The sequence below is a fragment of the Brachycentrus maculatus genome, unplaced genomic scaffold (assembly GCF_059751285.1).
Source record: "Brachycentrus maculatus isolate JH-2025_06_01 unplaced genomic scaffold, ASM5975128v1 h1tg000050l, whole genome shotgun sequence".
In the NCBI taxonomy this organism is placed as follows: domain Eukaryota; kingdom Metazoa; phylum Arthropoda; class Insecta; order Trichoptera; family Brachycentridae; genus Brachycentrus; species Brachycentrus maculatus.
In genome coordinates this window covers 2506505-2532691 of record NW_028280804.1, presented here as the reverse complement: position 1 = coordinate 2532691, position 26187 = coordinate 2506505, and the positions used below count along the sequence as shown (strand labels likewise).

General features: G+C 32.6%; 1 protein-coding gene across 2 annotated transcripts in view; it reads left to right on the top strand.

Annotated features, from left to right (window-relative positions):
* The window catches only part of hth (Meis homeobox homothorax), a 449971-nt gene that overhangs the window by 320877 nt on the left and 102907 nt on the right, over window positions 1–26187 (top strand). For both annotated transcript variants that reach the window (XM_088277921.1, XM_088277922.1), the window contains one exon: window positions 16759–16835. In XM_088277921.1, the coding sequence (XP_088134047.1) occupies window positions 16759–16835 (77 nt within the window). The remainder of the gene's footprint in view (window positions 1–16758; window positions 16836–26187) is intronic.

Sequence of the window (26187 nt, the reverse complement as noted above, 5' to 3'; positions counted from 1 at the left end):
TCGGCCCCGTCAGCTGCCGGTTCGATGGACGCTCTGCCCATATGTTGACCGTAATCCTCTAATTTCCACCTTCTGCGGACTCATATTACCCTGGTATTTGCAAATTAAAAATATCGTCAGCGCTTAGCCAAAAAATAAATATTGCGTTTATTTTATCGTTTTCCGCGAGCACCAAAACGAATCAAAATAAATCATATATATAATTTCTATATTAAAAATACACACGTAACATATTGAAATTTTATTAAAACTAAAATAAAACAATATGTGTGTTTGTATCATCAGTAATCTGCATAATAAAGTGATAATAATCTATTACGCTAAGAAGTATTTTAATGGGTAAGATTATTCCATTTATAAGGCATGCTTTACCGAGGTTAATTAAAAACTATAGAGAGGATGTACCTATATAAAGTAATGCGACTATATCAAATGAATGATTCCTTTTGGTTGTATTATTGGTTTAAGATTCAATGCTTATCCCTGATATCAATTTATTTTATTTATTGTGAAATGGGTAGGTACTTTTTCCCCGTATTGATTTTTTTTCAATTAGTACACACACCGCAAATGAATGTGTCTTTTTATTTGATGACTCACAAATATGGAAAGTTTTTAATTTCAAATCAGATAATTACGATCCAGGTACAAATATATATTTTTGTCTCATGTTATTGCCGATAATCATCTTAATGTATTCAAAATATCTCGGAATATTTTAAGGCACATTATCAGTAAATTTGTTTCATTCCCGATAAATCAAGATGGCTCATTAATTCACGTTTTTATCTCTCGGGCAAATACATGATTCCGTGCTCGAATGATGGACACCGCAAAGAACCAGATTGGTTGCGTGTGCGATAGCTGATAACGAGAGAAAGAAACTCCGATGTAATGGATACATTTCATTGAGAACCATTTAATCAAATTTGTCATTCGATTTCGCAATCGTTGATATTTTTACTTATAAGAATTATCATTATCAAGTATATTAATACTTCATACTCATCAAACTATTATTTAAAACTTATTATTGGGACACTTGATTTTGCTTACGGGTTTATAGCAACAGAGAGTGATAACTTAATAAGTGAGTAATAAATTATCATTCTTATACAAATAAAAGCAGAAATGCTTTTGGAAAGGTGCCTAAACTTATGTTCAGCTTGCGAAGCGTTTGTCGTATAATCTCATCCAATATTCATTGAATGTTTTAGCTATTTGACGTTCACTAGTTAAGTAGAATGGTAGCCGATGAAAGCCTATGATTAATTTCAGACTTTTCTGGCCCTCTAAGCACTCTCACGCTTCATCGCTTGGGTATTTACGTACGATACGAGTAGTTTCTTATTGGAATCTCAGAATACGAACATTCGTCCAAGCCGCTGGTTGTTGATATATTTATTTGTGAACACAGAGTAGGGTGTTAGTAAAACACGGCTGTTGAAATTTGTCGTTGAAAGCGGCTCGAAACCACGTCAGCAGTTATCTGTGTAAAACATACGATGCTTCAAACAGAACGTATGAATTACATACTTCCCACGCGAGATCTCAAAAATTCAAATCTCTCTAATTGTTTTACTATTGCAACAATCCAGCTGTTGGGATGACGGTCACATCCCTTGGATTTACTCATCAAAACAATTATACATCTTATTTTGTAAAGTAACTAGTTGCGTTCCCCTGAAGACCGACTGAGTGAGATAGCAAGATTCTGACAGTGACATATCGGTACATGGCCATCGGAAAACAGCATTACCGGCGGCATTAGACAAAAACTCCTCCGTGCACACTACGAAACGTGCATTATTGACATCAGCGCAAGATCCCTCGTTATTTTTGTCGACAAGCAGTTTAAAATTTGTACCCCATGTGACTTTATACGCTAAAATTGCGCATTTTAAATTAAATTTATTTCTAGACATAAATATCTAACACATTTTAAAAACATTTAAGTATCATTTTTACACTTTAAAAATAAATTGATATACCATAAACGTGCGCATGACTCGTGATAACTCAATTGAGAAAATATTCTTAGAGTTTATGGAGAGACAGGTAAATGCGCCCTATTCCACCACCCACCACAATTATTTATGCCGTTTATGCAGCGCATTCCTCTTCTCGATAAGGCAAAATACTGCAGGTACTGCGTTATGTGCTATGTGACGTAGAATAAAAAAATCTTTACACGATTCGAACCTATCTGGCAAATTGACACAACGAGCCGCCCGCGGGGCTCTCCGCGGGGTACCCGGCGCGCAGAGGTCGCGAGCGGTGAGTGGCGTGCGCGGCGCCGATAAGCGCGCCACTCCGTCACAGGCTCTGACGGGGTTATCGGGAGGCCGACTCCTCTACCTCTTGTAGCGCTTGCTCCCCGGGTAGGATGGGTGACCTCACTATCCGATTTTGCTTGCCGTTTTGTTATTTCAGTATCATTACCGGTCGCTCTCCTTCCATTTTATTATTTTCTTATTAAGTTTTCCAACATCTCACATTTAAAAAGGATAATCACTAAAACAAGTTACCAATATTTAAATTTAAATAAACATATATATTTTCATATTTTAGAAGGTACTTTAAACGTTTAACATGCCATTCTTATAAAGTGGGGGCAGTTGTCACGTTTTGTTACGATCAAAAGCGTAACCCGCGGCACCCATGTCAGCCTCTTCAACGGGTGTACGGATATTTGCTACGGGCGACTCTCCTAGTAAAATATGTATCCCAACCTTCACAAAGGTAATATCTAACTCTGCTTAGATATCCCGGAGAAATATATTAAAGGGAGAGACACGGCAGGTGCGGTGGTCGCTATTGGCTCGTCTCTGCATGAATGTTGAATATGCGTAGAATATTATTATGAAATGCCATAATTTGTAGGCTGCTACGCCGACGTAGGCCTCTACGACTGAAAGGGTTCCAAGGGGATATGTCTATTACACTTGTAAAGGATGTGCCCCCATTGTTTTGCCGCCGGCCTATCAATATACGAACATCAAAAGGATTATCCCTAATAGTTACAACATAAACTGACTGTTCAAAATTAGCATTTAATAATAATTAAATCCAAATAACCATTTGAAAGCTAGCATGGTGAAGAAATGTTTATATACATAATTGTGTGACGATTAAAACTTTGGTATTTCTGAAAACTGAAAATGCATACGTTATATTGTATTTAGTTTCTAGTTAAACTCACTTTATATTATTTGCACGCTTCCTTTCATGGAAAATGCGGTGTAAAATTCAACTTAATAAATAAGCATTGATAAGGTCTTGCATTATGCAAGCAATTGCATAAAAATGGCGCCTTTGGGTTTATTATGCGCCTTGGTTATCTTTAATCTCAGGGCGGTCAGTTTGCGCAGCAATCACCGGTGGTGTGTACTTGTTCCTGGTACTTGCAGGTCGGCAACACGCATCGTCATCTAAGAGCCTTATGTTCTCCCATTACCTAGACTCGATGGCGTGCCTATTAATACTTACTTTTAAAGTTAACTATTTCCAACAAAATTAAGGTATTCCTTATATTATAACTATATTACCTCTATAATAATTATTTCTTCATTTTTTTGAAGTGTTATATAACAGGTGTATAATTTTCAAGCTTAAATTGTAATATTAAAAATGTTTCCATATAAAAGCTATATAGTTTTGCATCACATAGCACGTTGTGATGGTTCATTGAATAATTTCAAAGCCATTTTCTCAATTTACCTGTCAGTCGATTCCCGCTGTATAACTTGCAGTATTTCTACAATGGGAACAATTCACGTGGAATTGCCACCAAACGTCACATTAATATCATTTGATAATATGAAATCATACATAATTAGATGGAGAATGGCTAGTTATTGTTGCACTGCTGTATTTAATAATGTATGTAATCATTACGATTTATTCTCAAAAGTTTATTAATATTTTTGTAAAAAAAACAGAATACCTTATAATTTAAAATAACAGATAGCGCGCGCATAAATCCAGATTTCATTTAACTACCTACTTATGAATTTCAACTTTAGATGTCGCCAATGAATTTTTTTAACATAACCATGAACTCTGTTTTCACTTATTTACAATTCTTAAAATTTGAGCTATAAAATCGTGAATAATATTCACCATTATCGGTGAATATTACACAGAGTATAAGTGATCACTTAAACTTCCAATAACTGATCGTAAACCCTATTAATATTCAGATTTTTATATTACAATATCTATAAATTTCTTCATCAATGTCGAAATATCAAAAAAATCTTAAAAACGGCTTGGTGAAATATTTCTGAGAGATCTGACATTTTTGAAGAAAATCTCAGACACTCAAAATATATTAATTTTTTAATTAAGATTTAGTAGTTATAACGTTTTGCAATGCATGCACTGTAAAAAGTTAATGAAATCGATTGATTAATATGGAAATGAACTCATATTGAAACGAAAATGTGATAATTTAGCCTATACTTGCACGATATGAGCTCCATCGTCGCCGGTACAGTCAGACAACACACGACGCCTGTCAAAACGTCAAATTTCAGTTTTCGGCGGCGTAGCTTTTGTACCTCACTCCAAGTCGCTTCTCTACGCCTAACGCTACGATCCACGCTACAAACGGTGTCTACGCGAATGTTGAAATATCCGAACAAAGCTACGTCAATTCTAGCAGGAATGAATTTTAAATGGAAAATTGCCATTTGATGTAACTCATTTTAAATAAAAGCGGGCACAGCCAGACATTTTGCATCTGAATTTTCATTTCCAATATATATCTTAAGTTGAGTGACACCTTCATAGAACATACTCACTTTTCCCACATGTCGATATATTTTAATTGAATGTGCTGTTCATTTCCTATATAGAACACACGTACACAGATACGTCAATGCAAATAACAAATCGAAGGTTTTTTTGTATGTACTTTGTATATTCTATCTACTTCACGTAGTAAATAACTATCCTTTATTAACAAGTGATAAGTAATGTACTAAAGTTAAAATTATATATTTGTGTTAAAAAAAAGTTTCCAATAGGGTGAAAATATACTCAAACCTCCTTGTTCCACCCATCAATTTCGTTTCTCTCTTACAAAAGCGATTTCAGCGTTTCACTTCATTTGAAGGGACAAACAGAAACTTTTAATTTGATGTCACGAAACAAACCCAAAGGATTGAGTTATTAAAATGCTTATTACTAAATAAAAGACAGTGATTAGTACCTCAGTGGCAATCTTTCAAAGTAATATTTTACTCTGCAAAACTTTAACCTTGTATTATGAAACTTTTGATTGACATTTCTACCAAACAAACATATATATTTAAATATGTCCATACGTACGAGTACCACAAAGCAGAAATATTGTGAAAAATATGCTATACAAAATTATTATAATTGATTATTTATTGATTTGCCGTTTAATTTGTAGAACTCCATTTTAATTTTTGCATTAGTTTTTCAATCAAACAGATTTTTTGAGTCTACTAAGTTGTATTTTATTAACAAAAAAACATAAAAAAATAACATTACGACAATTGTTTCGCCTAGTTATGGCATTTCCAAACGAATGTCATTTGAATTAATTGATAATAGACTACTTATTATCCTTGTTTATAAACACTACGAGTTTTTTTTTTGTTGCAAAAACTCAAGTAAACGTTTTTTCAATAGAATTCTATCAAAATACTTAATTTTAACGAATAGCGAATTAATGACCTTTCTGTTTGTAATATAAAAACTTTTTCTTTACTCTTTTTTTGGTCCTTGCCCTTTGAACTATGATATACTTAATACCAGGGGGTGATGCATAGCCCAAGGCGACTCGTTAGGTCCAAGGCGTTACCGTTCATCCCATGACAAGCCGGTCAATTGAGCACCGTCAGCGTAGCGCTTGCGACACGCCTAGACATTCGGCAATACCTCCCTTCTCCGCATGTAATCCTGATATCATCACTTATTTTCTAAGCTTTGTCATTAAAATACACTGCTTGTTTGTGTGCAAAACGTGCCTTATTTTTTGTTGTGCTCATTCAACAAAAAGAAAAGTTTTTTAATCATGTTTAACTGTTTTACATTGAAAAAAAGTGCTTAAAATATTTTTTATCAATTAAGGAGCCTCGTTCCAAACCTTTTTATAAAATATTTATTTTACTCACACCCGATAGGCTCTAAATTATATTGCATTGTGTTGTTTGTATCGTAAATTAAATGTTGTGTTTCAGGTAGGTATTAGGTACTAGCTCACGTGAAAATTTATATAATATTTTTAATTAGGTATCAATTTTCATATATTAAAAATAGTTTTGTAAACATAATCTTATTCATATGAAAGAACTTTAATTTACGCATACTTGTACGTCGCAATACTTTTTACAATTTTGAAACGTGACGAAATAGATTTTGATTTTTATAGGGAAAATTTCCGTTTAAAGGGAAAAGGTTACACGTTTGATGTAATGAACAGCACACCCCTAGATACGTGTTCCGTTATCGAATAAACAATTTCTGGTAAGCCTCCTCTTTCCCCTTTCAGTTCCTCGGCACCTTTCTCTCCCTTTCGTAGTATCTAAAAGTAATGTAACGTAAAAAGCAGGCGAAAATTTGAAAATAAAAATGCATAGGGGACCAAATTTCGTTATTTACCAAATTCTACAAAATTAGATGAAGTGTTCTAGGATAAAAACGCTATTTTAAGTATCCATCTAACGAACGGGGGAAAAAACTAATGCGAAAATAAATGTGTCGTTTGTATCTGGATAAATAATGAAATTAACAAGTTATTTACTTGCCTACTTGAACACGTTCGCTCTTAAATGAAGCATATAAAATCCTCAAATGTCTTCGGCTTCTTCTGTCGGCTACCAGTTTCAGTAATTTCATCGAATTGTCAGCAGTGGACGTTCTGGGCGGTGGGAACCTGATACCCTGTAAAATAGTCAAGCTTGACTAAGGTTCTCGGGAAGCATACGGAGTACATGGCAAAGTCAACAGTATAGCCAAAGCATCACAGGCAATTCTGATATTTTAACAGTACCTTAGTTTGAAATTACTTTTATTGTTTATACAAAAAAAATATAAATGTATATCTGGAGAAACATCGTGAATAATACATTTTTCATATCGAGAAAATATATTTTAAGAAAATGTTATTTAATATCATAGTAAAACAATGTGTTTACAAAGCTTTTGTATTGGGGTAGCAGTATTTAAATATGAATTTTTTTTCAAAAGATAATGTTTTCACAGTTTTCAGCTTTTTTACAATCGATTATTTGAATTCAATGAAAATTTTAATTGCAAACTCTTTAAAGTGGGAACAAATAAATACTACAAATATTTCGTTTCGTAGGCATTTCTAATTTTAGACGGTTCTTCTCTATTATAATAAGGTAGGTACAAAATAAATAAGACTAACTTTTGAAAGCTATGCACATAGGATATCGCTGTGGTGCGCCGTCACAGTTCCTGAGTGACACGTGTGAAATTGGTTACATGCATTACACGCGGATCGCAGAATACACTCCGAGTTGTACATACCAACATCTCCTCACCCCGTGTCGTGCTGTGCTCCTGATATTAATGATTTTAATTTCAACGGAATAATGGATTTATAGACTATATATTTAATTTATTCCTCTCGAATACAATGTGAAATTACCATAATAATAGTGGAACAAATTATTAATTTAAATTATGTCAGCGAAATTCAAGAGTTATCTTATTTAACCTTCCATTCTTCCACTAGGGAAAATCCTAAATGAATCGTTTATTTCATTGTGTTCGCGAGGTCGCATGCCTATCGATATGGAATTGTTTCCAATGGTAAAACACTAAATTTATAGTATTAACACACGAAGTCGCTTTGTTTAACCAATAACCAACGAATGCATCCAGATGATAGCGCATCCCATCGCGTTATGCATTAATTGAAACATTTTATTTATCATTATTGTATTGCCATTAGCTATTAGTTTTAAAAAATATGAATATTTTTTTAAGGCTCTAGATAGTATAAATACCAAAATCTAAATTAAAAATAATCACTTAAAATAAATATGATTTTTGCATCATAAATTTGTGTATTGATTAAATTATAATCAGACCGATCTGCGGTCAAATATTATAATGAAAAAAGTTGACAAGAGAACGCAATAGGGCGAAAAGGTCCGCAAGCTTTTTGGATGAAATTTTTTTTTAGATGTATGCGAACTTTATAAGTCTTTCCAGAAAATAAGTAACGTATATCACTGAAGACAAAAAAAGTTTAAATGAAATATTCATTGTTCTGTTTATAACAGTGCTTTACAATCTGTCAGCAAGAGCCGTTTAAATTGCTTCTATTACAAGAATAATATTTTGAAAAAATATATTTAAGTCTCAACATTTTTTTAAATTCACACACGGCTAAAATGAGTACATGTATTGTGACTTTCCATAAGAAAACGTAAAAGTTTTGTTGATTTGTGTACGTTTTTATTAATTGACAAAACGTTCAAATCCAGTAATACCATTTATTTATAATGTTAAGGGTATTGCAACACAGTATTTTAAAAATGAAAAACTATGAATATAAAAAGTGGTATATTTTTTTATGATAGTTTTTATTTCAATATATAAAGATAAAACATATTTTTCACGTATTTTCAATACCTTGGTGAATATGTTCCTATTCAGATTACACATGATGAGCAAAGATCTCGCCATGTTTCGTATATTTTTATTTAATTTCTCTCTACATTTGTTTACGAAAAACTTAAGTTTAGCTCTATGTAATATATTTTGCTACAGATTTATATTATCCACTGACACTTCGTGATGGAATTGCATTTTTAATATATTATTAGATTAAAACCAATATTTTTAGCTTTTCCACTTTATTTTATTTGACCAGCGACCGGGTTTCGTCGTTACCTACATCATCAGGTCGGTAACGACGAAACCCAGTCGCTGGTCAAATAAAAATAAAGTGGAAAAGCTAAAAATATTTTTTTTAATCTAATAATATATTATTTTGCTACAGACAACTTAAAACACATAAAATTCTCATTAAACTACGAATAACCGTTGTCAATTTTTGCGATGTGAAAATATATATAACATTTTTCCGATACGAAATATGCATTAGATCCGTAAATATTGTTCTTGAAGATTGCGTCCCACAGATTGAGAATACATTTATCGTACTGCTGTATGGAAGGGTTGATTCGTATTGGGTATCTCATCTCTAGTTACTATTCATGTATTCAGCCCAGCGTGTCCTATTATACCCCGCTATATACTGTGCTACGTACGGAAAGATTGCTTCAGCTTCTATGCTGCGTGTAAACATTGCTCTTTATGTAGCCAGACGAGACGATTCAGGGTTTCTTCCTTAATCATATTCGGTGCGCCCTTCATATTCGTTCGGGCAAATTCATTATAGTATACAAACATACATATCATTTCAGTTAATGAAAATAATATTAAATGAAAACAAAAAGAATTCGTTAATAATTAAATTATCTTAAACTAAAAAATCAATAAAATAAAAATATACGAGCATATACAGAAGTGCCTTCAAAGTTCAAACATAGACTATCCCATTTTTAAACATTTTCAAATGGTGTTTGAAAATGTTGCGGAATACATCGAAGCACTTGTCACAATACATTTTAAGTAATAGTAATGGTATTTACCTAGTTTTATAAGCATATCTAGTTGAAGGTAGGTTAATCAAAATTGGTGAGCAGTTCGAGTTTGAATATCTTATCCATTCATCTGTTAGAAAAGCCTTGCAGCCGTAAAAAGCTACAAAAAACTAGAGCGGCCTATTTAAATACGCAAACCTTTCGAACAAGAAACAATGTGATGGTTCTATAGTCCTATGGACTCGTATACCATTGCGCATTTCCGAATCGGGACGATAAAATTAAAATAAAAAACAGAAAGCAAGGACAAGTGCTCCTCTACCCTTCTGCCGCCCGTTTCATGTTGACTCACAAAACAATGTACGAGGGCCTCCACGGCGAACTGATTTCGCATTCAGATTTCGGCAAAGCCTTTAGTTTCTGTTTACCGAAAGAATGATATATCCACGTTGCGTTCTGCGTCCCCAGTAAATGGATTACAAAGGCTGCAGATTTGTGGAGTGGGATTAAATGTATTTTTGATGTTTGTCAAATGTTGCTTTAAGCCAAAATAACCTAGCATAAAATTTCCGTGAAAAATCGGATGAGAAATAAAATTGTGTTTATTACATTTTTATTATCTTTGGAAACTCAGGAATGGTACTGAAATAAATGACCTATTATTTTTTGTTAAATCTTTTTTTTAAAGCTTGTAACGCAATGGTGGGAAAATTTTGTGTCACATTTCTGCGTTTAAGAGCTGTGCTCTTGTTGATGTAGTAATTTTGAATCTAGCTAGGCTCTTGTACGATACGATTCCTTTTTTATTGGAAAAAGCTTCGTCTTAATTTAATTCTGCCCATTTTTTTGTTAGTTTTTACTTATTTTTCGTATATTTAACCCGCTGACGCTGAAGTTCATTTACTTATATTGAATCACAAAAATTGACAAAAGGGCGAAATCAACTAACTTTTAATATTTCTCTATTCCATTTTAAAAAGATTCTTTGTCTTTAATTTTATACAACTGTAGAAATTATATCTTAAAAAAACGTCATTCCTCAAATCAAAAATAAAAATATGCTTTAATATGTAATATATACCTAAACCAAATTAAATGATTTTTCTTGTTTTCTATTAAAATTATTTTGTAACATGTAACGTTTTATCTCAAACTCTTGCTTGCATTAAACTATTGGAGCAATGATTTTCTACACACAAATATTATACTAAACATGTAATTTTAATTAGTAAATACGTAATTAGTGATGACTAGATCGTCGTCGTCATTAAATATTAAGTTTTGCATTAAATACACATTTAAAACCTGAATGTTTAATTTTCACGTACATAGGTACTTATTACGGTTTGCAGAGTCTCAGTTTAAATAATAATCTTCTCGTTCTTCCATACGACAAATAACAGTCGACGTTTTAAGACGGTTCGTCCTGGCAAAATACGTCTTTTGGGGTAATTGGTTCGCATGGAGATTTAGGGTTGTCGCGTGCTGTACTTGTCAACTCTTGACGACTTGACGAACTGCCGACAGGAGGAATCTGTATGCATGCCCATCTTTATGTACCATTCTCATACTCACGACATTCGAAAACCGATGAAACCTTAGTATATTACAAGTATGTAATTTAAAAAATTCTAGATTTTTTAAATATCCAATATTTTCTTTAGATATTTTTAAACAAACATTTTCCTTTAGATTTTGACAAGACAATCGAAGTCTTAAAACTGTTCTGCTTCACCGAATGAAAACACACTGCTCTTTTGTGTTTATTTCAGCGTATCGTGGCACATCGAGTTCGCGGCCTTTTACCCATCCTAACTACGTGTCATATCGATGTTCGTCCATCCATGAACTGGAATGACTTGAACCCCGCGAGACAATGCAAGCCTCGGGGCTGTGTGCGATGAAGAGACATGAATATCTTCCACTTTTATGCTAGCCTGATACATTCTGCGGATCAAGTTATCGAAATCAAATCCTTATCCTTTAATATTATTTTTTGTGATCGTAATAATTTTGATTCTTCGTTATTTTAATGTAATTTTATTTATACGGGTTCGAGATTATCCCTTTCGAAATATATTGTTTTTCTTGGTTTTATTTTCGAATTGATCTACAAATCAGTTTGGTCCGTATAACGCATAACGGGGCTGTAAAAAGATTACGTTTCCTCCCATTTCTATATTTCTCCAATAACTTACCCAAACCACACTTGATTTTCTAAGATTTGATCCGGAGCGCAGATAAAGGAGAGGGCTTGTATAACCATTATATTAGCATACCATCGGAACAGTCAAGTTTGGGGCTACGCACTAGCCCCAAACTCTTGGTTCCTGCGGGCCTAGTGCGGACGATGGGGTTACGAGTCTCCCGGGCGGAATAAATGTCCCCCGCCTCGCAATTCTCTTGTCTAACCCTTACCTCTTTCATACTTATGTGGTCGTTTCTCCTTTTCAAAAGAATTTCGGAGTTTTTTTCCCTCCGAGGTAAATACTGGAAAACTCCTCTATATTGCTTTTATTGAAGTTGTGTGGGTCGGTTGCCTTTTTTTCTCGGGCACTCTTAAACAATTTATTTCGGTTTTTGCGAATTTATTATTTAAATGAATGAAAAGGGTCCAATGAGCTTGTGGTCCATGTTTTAATAAAATATAAATTAACAACAGAAAAAATCCACTATATCCATAATTCACAAATTTTCTCTCATACAAAATATAAGTTCAACATCAAAAACGGTTTTTGATTCAAATAAGGAAGTGATGGTCAGTTTTATTCCCTTTAGATTAACCAATAAAACCGCCAATATTCTCCAAGGGGTTGTATGATGGTAGAGCATACTGATTTTTACGACTTTCGAAGTAGGTACCGTCGTTATTGGCTGATTGGGATGCACTGTAAAAAATCTACTACATAATTTTTGTAACTTCATTTACACTTAATAAATCTAAAATATATACTGTTATACATGTCATATGTTTACCTTGCAGACAATATTTGAATCCAGCGCTTTCAACACTCAGCCATCTCCCGAGAAAACCACGTCCGACCGTAAACAATGCAATTCCACAGCTACAGACTCTTACGGAACGATAATAGATAGTACCAGGAATGGCGTATTTGTTTCTATGTTCGAATTTTCGTTATTGTAATAGAGTGTTCCATAGTTCCCTATTTCGATATTCGTGTTCTGAAAATTAAACTACCTAAATAAATTAATAAAAAACGTAACAATTCATTATCCATAAAACGATCTAGTAATTAAAAAAGCCTTTTATTTTATACTTGAGATTTCATAAAAATACTCAACCCAAAAAGAATGTGCTTCCGTAGTTTTGTTGGCAAAGATCACATTGAAAGACCCTATTATCCCATAAAAGCGATTGTTTTGCATTAACGTATTATTCCCCTCAGCAAGCCTGCGTACTACAGATAATAGTTTTCTTGCAAATGAACCGATTTGAATGCATCTCTCAGTGTTTTATATGGGAACATCTCTTCGGGACTTAGCTGCGCAGATTGAGTTGTACGAACGCTACGTACCTATATAATGTATTACTCGGGTACGTGTGCAGTGTATGTTCTGTAGCTGAATGTTTGCGAGGCAAAATGCTGGCGAGATGCTGTTGTAAGGCATTCTGCCGACCAAAGAGGAATTCAGCCGCTCTCGAAAGATAAACCGAACAAATGACGGTGTCGTGTCCTCAGATTGGAGATGTTCATTGGAATTGAATTGCCATAAAGTATCAATCTATAACGACACGATATTCTACATATTTGAAATGCCTCGTCGCGACTGGTTTTCAAACACATTATTCACCATTTTGAATCGAGCACACCTATCGCATTCATTAATTTTCAATTAAGATAATTTTTGACTTGTAATATTTCGTAACAATGTCCTTGTTTTCGTGAAACGTACTTATCATTGCGCCTCTTTTATAATCGTCCGCTAATAAATATTTTAAACGACCTCCCAGAATAAAGTTCGGTTGGTTTTTCTTCATCTTTCGGTGCATTTATTGTTTTGTCGTTTCTTACAAATACCAAACTAAAAAACGGAATAATATGAACCAAACTCGGCAATCATAAATACAAGAAGATGTCATACTGTATATATTGAATGTCTGCGTTCTTACTCTTCAATAATGTATGATTATTTTTTAACATTCTCTTAACTTACGTAGATAATACCGCGGCCCATTATTTTTTGCAAGATAAATGTTTTAATATGTATTCTCCTACCAAAGAAATATCGTATAAATACATTGTATACTGATTTGGTTGTGGGAATTTCGTGATGTAAAAACACTTTGTTTATTTTGTAATAATTGGGCTTTGTTACCAATATTATTAACCCTAAAAGAAAGGTTACCAATCAATATTTACGGTTGATAATAATTTTACATTATATCATTTCAGAATAAGATAAGTCTAAAACATAGAGAATTCTTAAAATGATGTATCCTGTACATGAATTCATTTTTAGTATAATATATATAGCTTTGTCGAAGCTTTTCCAAGAAATGTTACTAAAATAAATATTTACGTTCATTGGCTGAACTGTTTGAGGCTAATAGCAATTGGACGCGGGCGATTGCGCATTGCCATGACAAGTTCTATAATCGTGCAATATGTATTCAATAAAAATGCAGGCGTGTGTCAACTGGTACCTTCGGTCGTTTTACATTTGAGTAAAATAGAAAATGGCAGAATTCCTCCTCAATTTATTCACACTCCGTCCGAGACGACGTAACAAATCGCAAAGTTTATTGCATTGCGGTTGTCTCGAAACGAAATTTGATATGCCGCTCGGAGGAGCCCACGCGCCACCCCCCGCCTGTTCTGATGATCAAGACTGGATTCCACCTTCTCTTTGATCAGATTGTCACGACACATATTATATTGCGAGTTATCATCTTATTAAGTCTGCAATTGTTGGACCAATTGATCATTGTTCCCACTGTAAAAAAATATATAAAATTATATAAAAAAATAAATGTAAATACGAAACAGCTCCTAACCCCTCTTCATCCTTCATAGTTCCAATGACACAACTCTAAAATTTAGACTTAGAAAATGATGCGGCAATCATCGACACACGTGTCACGATAGATTTCAAAAAATACATAGTGGTATTTACCAAATAAAACTTTTATTTAAAAATGGATAGACATACCACAAAGTGCTGCCGAATCAATCAATAAGAATCACACTTGTTGAAAAAACACATAATCCACGCAAACGTATTTAATAACTTTTCTTACACTTTTTTGCACAAGTAAGTGCATAAGCCACTACAATATTTAAATTTTAGTTATAGTTCTTTCGCTTCCCATGCCAATCATAGCTAACCTAACCGAAAATATTCGTACCTTCAAAATAGCTACTGTAAAATATATATTCACAGGAAAATAGCATGAGAAAATATTCGTTTTAAGTAATAAATAGCATGAGATTTTAATTATTCAGCTTCTCGGTAAAGAATTCTTCCACGATTCCGAAAGAAAAAGGCAAACATTTTAAATTTGCAATATTTTCATATAACTTTGGTGCTTTGCATCTACCAGGCGAGCATACGTAAGCAGAAGGTCGTCAGCGAGGAGAAGCTTATGTATTTGTAAGTTCTGTACAGCGGAATAACATAAGTGACGTGTGTGCGCGATGTGCATCCCAAGTCCCAGGAGTGTACTAGTTTACCTCACTGTGTTCCTGGTGGTGCTTGCGGTTCACGTATATAAAGGCTGAAATCTACTTTCGCCCTTATTCCCGGGATTCGGAATTGTTTTATGGATATATCCCACTCGTACACTTTCAAAACGCACGATTGAAACGTGTATTTTATTGGCAATCCCTCTTTGATGTAAAAAAATATATATTACTACCTTATTTACTTTATAATTGAATAAATATTTTATGTTACAATAGAATAGATATATGTATTTTTTTAATTATGAAAAAAATATGATTCAATATTTAGAAATCAGAATAAGTTACATCTCTGAATTCACCAAAAACACTAGACCACAAATGAAGTTTTATCTTTTTCATGTATTATATACCTTATATTTATAATTCGGTTTTAGAAGTGAGGAAAGGATGAAATACAGACTTAGAATAAAGGGAAACTAGGAAATGCTACCTGTATCAGGATAACAGAAAGGGTGGGAGGTTATGGGTAACATGGGGCTAGAGGTAAAATAGAGCCATTCCACCCCTGGGGAGTCTGGAGGACGAGAGGTTGTAGAAGGGTTTTTTGATAACCAACAACCACCATGAATGTTAAAAGCGGAAATTATTATCCCATTCTTGTATACTGCCATTTTGAAGACGCATGCAGATTCAAAGATTACGGAACAAATAATTAAATAAATAATAAAATTCGGAATAATCGGCGGGTATGTATGAGAAGATGCTTGAATGAGAAATCGGCGAAGATTGTTTGCAAAGGCAGATTGGTGTGGCGTTCTATTCTCTTTGCCAACCTCTGTGGGAAAGCGGAGTATTGTTAAGTTATAAGTTTATTAGTTAATCAAATAAAATATCAGTTTCTGATTCAATGGTTACTTTTCGCATAAAAACAATACTTTTAAAAATAAAATTTGCTGATAAAACATTTATAAATTTTATTAATGTTTGTGATATTGATTTAGAAGTATTATTATATATTGGATTAAAATTAAAACAAAAAGCACATTTTAAATAAAAGTAACATATAAATTTTGTTGAAAACCATTTACCATACAAAAAAATTTTTCAAAGTGTCATCAGAAGGTTTATATCTGTATTTTATTTATTTACGTTCAGAAAGTTTTACTTTTATATGAAGTCTTTGAAAATAAATACAGCAATTAACAATTTTATAATCCAATTAGATACTGTTTTAGTTCGTGAAAAATATACAATTTGTAATTAAATCACTCTTTGAAAATATAAAGATATTTATATTTTTTATAAGTAGTTGATTTTTGTGATTACAAAATATCTTGATTGCACAAAAATTTTATTAGATTATTTCATAACGAATTTGATATAAAAGTTAAGATGGATAAATATTCCCTCCTATAAAAATCCTCAAATTCTCAATACTCATTTCGATATATCTATAAAATTTGGCTAAATATAAATCCTTTCCTTTTCCACAGCACCCCTACCCCTCAGAAGACCAAAAGAAACAATTAGCACAAGATACGGGGTTAACGATACTTCAAGTCAACAATTGGTAAGTACAAACATAAATAATTATTTCAGTAAGTACTATTTAGTAGAAACGTAATTTATTTACAGCCGTAAAGTGCAAATTTTAGTACGCACGTCCTAGCTCTGCGATCATTATCGTATAAACACTTGGGATGTTTATCGTGAGTGACATTTTATTTATGTCATTGGGAGATTTCGAAAAATATTTAGGTTAATTCTGGTTTGGATTTAGACTGGATTAGTTTCCATTTTGCATTAGTTATCTCTAATACGCATGTCCGCCTCCGTAGTGTAATACTTAGAGTGTTTAGCTGCCAAACTGGAGGTCCCAGATTCAATTCCCAGGGGGGTCAAAATAAATATGCGTTCTTTCACACTAATACTTGTTTAATAATTACCTTTGACTGGTATCTGTGGAGCAGGATATATCACCTTCCTTCATATAATTAACGATCGACTTGATATTACATCCGTTTGATGCAATGCCCTTTGTACCATTACCACTAAGATAAAGTAAGAATTCCTAATTAAGTGGTTAACGATTATTTTCTTCTTCTTCTTCATCTTGTTGTAGGCTTTGTGGCCTGTTTTTAAGAAGGGATTAGCCTCCTACGATGTCAATTCCCAGCTATCGACCCATCTCTTTGGTGGTCTGCCCGGGAGTCGTCTACTATGGAGTTAGTTGTACAGTGATATGTAGGGGGGATGGTTCCATTCTCCTCACATAAGCATACTTCTCCTTCGTTGCCTTCCCCACCTATCGACATCTTCGATCTCGCATATTTCCCTGATCTTGGCGTTTCTTATTCTATCTCTTACCGGATATACTTCTTAGAGTCTTCATTTCTGATACTCTAAGCGTGTTTTTTGTGCCTACGATGTCCGCTCTACTTTTGATTCCATACGTCACGATGGGTCGGACACAAGTTGAACATAATGAAAATCTGATAATTAAGTAAAAACATAGAAACCACACACTGGAGATAGTAGTAGAATAAAGATATGGTAGATTGAAATACTCATATAATAGTTACATGTTTTAAGTAGTCTCAGTATAGTTTCATACCTCATGCTGTCAGCTGCTTAATTTACATTTTTTCTTCACGATATATCCGTTCAACCGCCGAGACATAATATTGTACTAAATCCTTGGTGCAATTATTGCGTCCATAAATTCAGCTTGTTTTGATAGGTTAAGTATTATTGTAGCCGGGTAAATTTGGCGACACGTTGTAAATGTTTTCTTTACTCGAAAGATTCACTGTCGCAAGCTTTTAATGCAAATTAATAAAACTCTTGGGATATTAAGCCCAAAGCCAAATTCAACACATATAAACGTTTCATTAATTGATTCGGCAGTCACTTTGTGGTAAAATCTATCCATTTTTAATTAATGTTTTACTTAGTAACTACCACTATTTAGTAATAGTGGTAGTTACTAAGTAAAACATTAATTAAAAACATATAAACGTATCTAAATACATATATTCAACAAACATAAAAGTATCAAAATATATTTATTCATTAGCATATAACTATTTTCTACGAAGTATAATATATATATATATGTATATATATATATATATATATATATATATATATATATATATATATATATATATATATATATATATATATATATATATATATATATATATATATATGTGTGTATATATATATTTTTTTTTTATTCAAAACATATTATATACGTAAGTCATATATATAATATTCCCGATGAGTAATTTCTATTTCTCATTTTGGGATATGGGATTAAGGTTAACAAGACTGGAACACAAATAATAAAGTTATAAAAAAGATTATTTTAAATGACTAATACATGGCAAAATATAGAAACAATAAACAGGTATAATAAAAAGGCATAAGAAGCATATTTAAAATAAACAAATGAGAAAATAAAATAAAAGAGAAAAAAAATGAGGTAAAAACAAATTAAGAAAATACGAGTAATATATATATATATATCTACTAAACTGCATACAGTATATATCATTCCATAACGTTTTTTTTCAGATCATTTATTTTAAATCCCCGAATGGGTTCTATTTTAAATATGTCAGGCAGCTGGTTAATTTGGGTATAAGCAATATATTTTAAGGACCTTACCATTACCATCGTCTTTTTCAAACTTTTGTGTTTTCGACTTTTTTTTAGTGCTTATATCTCGTGCTTTTATATAAAAATGAGTACATTCAAAATATTCCGCTTAACATAAATATATGAAATGGTAAATTTGATGAAGTTGTCGAATTTATTTCAACTTGTTAATTCATTTCAATATGTCAATGAAATTTTGATAGTTGTAGGTAGGTGTTACAGAAGCAGAGTACATACTTATCCAAATTTAGTCACACATAAAATAATTCACTTCTTACTTACGTTTTTATTTGTATTTGCGTTTTATATTAGTATATAGATTCATAATATAATTTTAGTTACATGAAGAAAAAAAACAGTTAATTTATAAAATTTACACTGTAAAAAATTAATTGTTGTATACTCTAAGAAAATACTATAATAATTTACTAATTATTTGAAGGGTATTCAAAAGAGTAATGATTACTTCTCTTGATTCCTTCTCTACCGTGGACATAATATGATATATTTATTAATAAATATGGCGAAGATTTATACTGTGTGAAGTATAAACTTATAATCTTGCAATAAAATCCTTTTAATCTTGCAATAAACGGTCAGCGTAATAATCCATTATTTTAACGAGCAAAGTCATAACTGCCTTGTAATTTTGTATATCGAAATAAATAACCTAAGTATAATTGAATGAAAGAAGTAATGCAGTTACTACCGTTAATTATCATAAGAGGTAAATTATTTTCGTGTACCAACATCAGATTAACTGATAATAAGCACTTATTAAAATTATTATATACTTAATACTTTTAACATGTTTGTTTATGTATGTTTATTTCTTTTAAACTTTTTTTTTCGGTGAGTTAAAAAATATGAATGGCATATTTTGTTTTAACTCACTGAATCAAAATTGTCATCATTCATACAGTTTTTGCCTGCAGTATCATAAGTTTGACTGTAAAAATATTTTCTTAGCTTTTTTCTTTACTTCAACTATTCGTGGCTCAACAATTTAAAGAATTAAATTTTTACCTGGTAAAATTCCTGTTTTTTTATTATGTTATCAGATAAACAAAACCAGCATGTCCTAACTTCACTTAGTGAGATGAACTAAGAAGGTCTAGTATATCCTTTGATTTCTAAAATCTATTGATTGATATGCCAACATAAGTACAAGATGTGAAAATAAATTACATGTACATACTTATGTACATATTTTTTAAAATTACAATTGATAATTTGACCTCCCTAACAAACAAATAATTTCTTAATACAATCATATTAAAACATCAGTAAAATCATAAACAGAACACCACTTTTGCATATTGTAAATACGTATAACTTTCCTTTGAAACTAGATTCAGTCAAATTTCATTGGACCATTTCTGCAAAACATAACAACTTCCACAATATTATAATGTTACATAAAGAAGTGATGAATGACAACTGCATATTAATGTCTCAGGTTAGTTTACTACGAAAGGAGTGAAAAAATAGGTAAATATTTATTATATTATTACGAATTTTATAAACGAAATAGTAAACATACATATCGCTCACTCCTTTCAAGAACGTCATAAATCAAAAAACTTGATTTTTCAGGAGAACGTTTTTAATGTTTAAGAATATAATACAATGTATTAAAAAAATATCAAGCCACTTATTGAACTTTTTACTGTGCAATAGATCTTTTTAGGTGAAACCTGAAGGTTTTTTCTCCATTTGAAAAATATTTAGTGTATTTAAAAAACTAATTAAACATTACGTTTTCCTCAAAATGTAAAAAAAACACTTTTTGCCCTGTAGCGGGTAATTAAGTGAAAAATATGCCTCTTTTGCAGGGATATAGTACATTTTCTGGGCATTCCGAAAACTTGCACAACTGAAAATTAACGATTTTTGATTTATGACGTTCTTGAAAGGAGTGAGCGATATAATATATACTTGGATATATAGGTACATCTTGTTTTGAAGCAAGTTATTTAAAGGGATCTTTTTGATACAATGTTTAGTAATATGTACAATCGCATTTGATTACCATCCTACGACCGTGGAGCATCTCGTTAATATGTGCAAGGAACATACTCCCCACTGTGTCTCTATTGCCAGACTAGCTGGAGGCCATCAAGGTGGCCTGACTGATTGTCAGGTAACAGGAATGCAGAAATATGGGGAGAACTTCACATCGTTATATCGAATAATATTCAAGTGCAGACGTTACGTTCGTATTAATTAAAGAAGAGAGAAAATACATAACATATTTGTTATAAGATTATTGAAAATATTTTTTATATCCGATAAACATATCGCTCACTCCTTTCAAGAACGTCATAAATCAAAATTCGTCAATTTTGAGTTATGCATGTTTTCGGAATGCCTAGAAAATGTACTATATCCCAGCAAAAGTGGCATATTTTTAACTTAATATTTACCCGCTACAGGGCAGAAAGTGTTGTTTTTGCATTTTGAAGAAAAGGTTTTGTTAAATTCTTTTTTATAATGATGCTAAATATTTTTCAAATGGAGAAAAAAACCTTCAGGTTTAACTCAAAAGATCTGTTGCACAGCAAAAAGTTCAATAAGTGGCTTGATATTTATTTTTAATACAATGTATTATATTTTCAAACTTTAAAAACGTTTTCATGAAAAATCAAGTTTTTTGATTTATGACGTTCTTGAAAGGAGTGAGCGATATATCTTGTTAATTTATCCATGCATATTAAAAATTTATTGATGTCACTGAATTGGTATGATTTCGTAATTTTTAAATTTAAAATTTAATTTCGTAATTTTATATTTCATTATCGTCTCAACTCTCGATCATTACATTATTCTTCTTCTGTTTCTCGGCATAAAATATGTTGAGAAACATAAAATATGCCACTCAAGCCAATATTAGAAACGTTATTTCGATATTTTCCCCACTTAATATCTATTAATATTTTATTTTAAATAACGTATGCATTGATATTTTATTTATTTATTATATTTATTCTTTGATATCTCAAAAGCCATGGTAAATAATCCGTAAAATAATATACGAAAAACGGACTTCGAAAAGTACTGAAGAGAAGATTTTCAAACCGGTTTTCAATATAAAATCCTTGATGTTAGATGCAAAGTTGAAATAATAAAGAAACCTCGGAGAATATTTCGAAGTAAGACATAAGAATAAGATGGTGTATCGGGACACCAGAACCGCAGCGTGGGTCTTTAAGGTTATAGAAGGGTTACGCGGAGATCAACTCGTTTATATCTTACTGTTCTGGAGAATGTATCTCGGCATAAATGCCTCTTTCGCCTTTATGACATCCTGGTATGTACTTAACGACTCTATGGGATATAATAATCGTGTAACGTCTTCTCGTCGTTTAAGGAAAATTTAATTCTGTCTTCCGGGTACAATACGAGGGGGTTTCGTAATTGGCCAGGGTTTTGAGATCAAATAAATAATTTTGGCTAAATTAATATTTTACAACGTTTAAAGTAGTGTACGCAACCACAGAATGGATAACATATTACTAAACTATGATAACAAAAAATGAAATTTGGTTAAAAAAAACTGTATAATTTAATATTAATGATGACCCATGCGGTTCGAAAATCCTACCTAAGAAGAAATACAACCGGGTGAGATCGGTAGGGGAAAATAAAGAAAATATTTGTTAATGGATTACCAATAGATTCCCAGGGATTCTCACTGCTGACAATTTGTTGTTTTCCCTCTTCCTGAATAATGCGTGTATTGTTTTGTATTGGGGGAAATAGTACTTAGACGCGAATCGTAGCTAGGCACATTTTTGTTTCATGTTTTCTGTCGTAAATCGACAAAACATAGGAAATTCATTAATTGATTCGCCATTCATTTTGTCGTAAAATGTATCAACTTTTATTTTAAGTTTTACTTGGAAAAAATAAGAAAATTATATTACGTTTTATGAAAAAGTCGTATAATTGTAATTGTTCGACTTGTACGTGGTAAAGTTATTGACACTTTGACTTGTAGTATACACAGAATGGAAGGTGTCTGCGGTTCTTTTGTTGTAGATGTAATGAAAAGTCAATGGCTCTCAATGTACAGCTAGACAATGCTCCCCGCTGAAAGTGCACCGCTGTATAAACATGTGCGCTCGCTGAAAAAGCAAGGGTTGATGGCTGCAAGGGGAGCCTTGTTCAAACAAGTGTCAGTATTGAAAACCTCGCGGGAGTAATTCTGAAGGTAAATATTTTATTACTTGTGTGTAGTGTCGAGATTTATTGTGTTAGTGCGCCCAGTTCCACCCGCCCCGTAATTGTTTCTTCTCCCTGCTAATGGATTATGAATTTTTAGAAGGGTTTGGAGCAATTGGAAACCGCCCGCGGGCTGCAGATGTGTGCGTCGCTGCACCTGATGCTAATTAAAAATATCTCTACAAGTAGGCACCTTGCCTGTAATGAATTATGGTTGATCTAGTTCAAGTAATCTATCATTCTACCCTTTCGCTCCTCCTCTTGCACAATGGTTATGCCAAATACCGTTACATACATCCGTAACATAGAAGTATAGATATTCAGACTAGTAATATAATATATCGCGGAATGAACAAATATCTACAAAACAAATTAAATTATCCTGTTAGGAATTGGTAAAACATAAAGTACGTAGGTATTTAAAAAATATAAATTGTTTTATTAATGCGTTTTTCGTAATATTTCATCAGAAAAGTTAGCAATGATTTTACTTTCATTATATTATTTTTTAACATCTCAACATAAACGAAGAAGAATATGGAAGTCTTATTAATTATCCCAGGATTATTACTTTCATTAATTGATTCGGCAGGCACTTTGTGGTAAAATCTATGCTTTTAGTTTTACCACGTAAAACTAAAATTAAAAATGATTTCACTAATCGATGATTTTATAAAATGACAAATTCATTTACAATTCATTTAAAATATATCCGCTTTTTTATTAAATTAATAGATATTATTTTTTGTAATTGTAATTGGAGAAAATCCTGATTTTGTGAACAAGTATTTGGACACACTCTAAATGTTTTAAATAAATTAATAGGATTTCTAGGAAAATAATCTACCAATACATTAAAAATCCATATGAAAATCTAGTTTATATTATATGTTTTAAGAATTTCAATAACATGTCGTAGTTACAATATAAATAAGTAACATAATTAAATATTTTCTAGCCTTAATTGCATTGATCCCATTGTGTAAAGTAGTAACGATATTGTGCAAGCTCTTACATCTCCCTTCAGATGGATCCCCTTCCCATTGCATCCATTCCTTCTCCATATAAATACAAACAAAGGCTAATCACATTTGCGTTAACTCATTGTCTATTGAGTGTTGGTCGGCTACCAGATACCTTTGTTATCCTGGGGAAATGGATTTGATTACACCTCCTTCCACTCACCCACTTACTGCAGGGGAAACTGTAAACTAGATGGAATTAGGATTAAACTCTTTCTACACGATGTAAAAATAAAAATAAATCAACACATTCTCAAAATCCCTACTTTTATTCTCAATTAAATGTAATAAAAAACCTTGCCGTATGTTTTTGCAAGTTTAAAGTATTATTTTTGTGGTAGGAATAATCGAAATTATATCAATGAATGCGAACTATTAGACGACTGTGCGTCGAAACGATGTATGATAGATATTCGAATAGTGATATAAAAAAATAATGCAAGGCTAAGATTAGCATTATCGATGAAATCAAGAAAGGTGTATTGAGATGTTTTGGGCATGTTTGGGCCCGAATGAGTGCATAAAGATTAGTAAAACAAATATATGATGCGAATATAGTTTGAGAAAGTAGCGGAAAACGTAGAATAATCGGAGTTTACATACAGTAGATGCATGAATGTAGAAAAGGCGAAGATTATTAGCAAAGACAGGATTATGTGGTGCTCTATTCTCTCTGCCTACCCCTACAGAGAAGCGGTGTGATGTGTAATAAGTTTATATCAATTAATTCATAGAATATTTGCTTTCTAATTAGAGATTAAATAATAATAATGAAAGCTTGTTAATGAGAATTTTGTTTAGGTTGAGAAAATATTATAAAAAGTTGCATTTCGTGTTAGATTTTGAGCGATAAACAAAAGTTGCTACTGGTTCACGCAACGTGATTTTTATACAGTTTATCAGAAATTTACGCCTGAGTATTACGCTTGAGAAAATATTTACATCAAATAACCCATCTATATCTTTCGGAAGAGAAAATAAATATTAACGTCTGGATTATCGGGTGTTACTGGCTCCCAAAACACGGCCAGCTGACGTCGGCGTCGTCTCGCCGGCTTCTGTATACAATCCGAAGCCACAATAAACCGTCATCCAGATCTGCTACCCTGATCGGTAATTACTACAATTAATCAATCCGCTTTCCATTTCCCTTGCGGCCTACGCCTAGAAAGGGGAGGAAGTCGAATAGAACGACCAGGGCAGCAGAGGGTATGGGAGGTTTACAGATCGCAAATACAAGCGAATTATAGAATCGAGGACGATTATGATTTAGGTATCAATGAATAAGCGAAAACTAGACTAATGAATTAGCAACTGAAGAAAATGATGTAAATATATGTAGAGATACGCATGAAGAAATAATAGTTAGATGTATATATATATATAGTATTATGACTTCGTTAGGAGTAAGGACGTGAGGAGAAGAACTCAGCAGCCCCTAATGCTAGAAGTCTTGAAGAGGAGAACGTAATAATAATGGTAATAAATTTTCATCATTTACATAGTGCCATTTTCGTAAAATACTACCTCAAGGGCGCTTCACTGTGAAGGAAATGATTTAGCAAACAAATATGTTCTTTTTTCTAAAGATCATCTCACTCTCACTATTTCTAACTACTGGTTAGAGCATTCCACGCCACCGGTCCCACAACAGCAGATGAACATGGTTGGGACATGTCCTTAGAATGCCATCTGAGAGCATTAACTCCTCATCTGTATTCTTCCAACCCCGAAGATTCTTGCTACCGTAAGACCGCTGATGAGCAATTCATCGACTATATTCAGTCCAACTTTGGGATGCCGGACTGACCTGGGAGGAAGCCAAGGAGATGACGCGTGACAGAGTGATTTGAAAACATCTCGTGTTGGCCATTTGCTGAAAAAGAAGATATATTGAAGGATTATTCGATTGAACATTGGAAAAGTTCGAGATATTCGCAATTGACAAAGACATCTCCCTGCTGAAAATTCCCTCACTCGTAGTCGTCATTCCCCGTATTGCTCACAATGGGC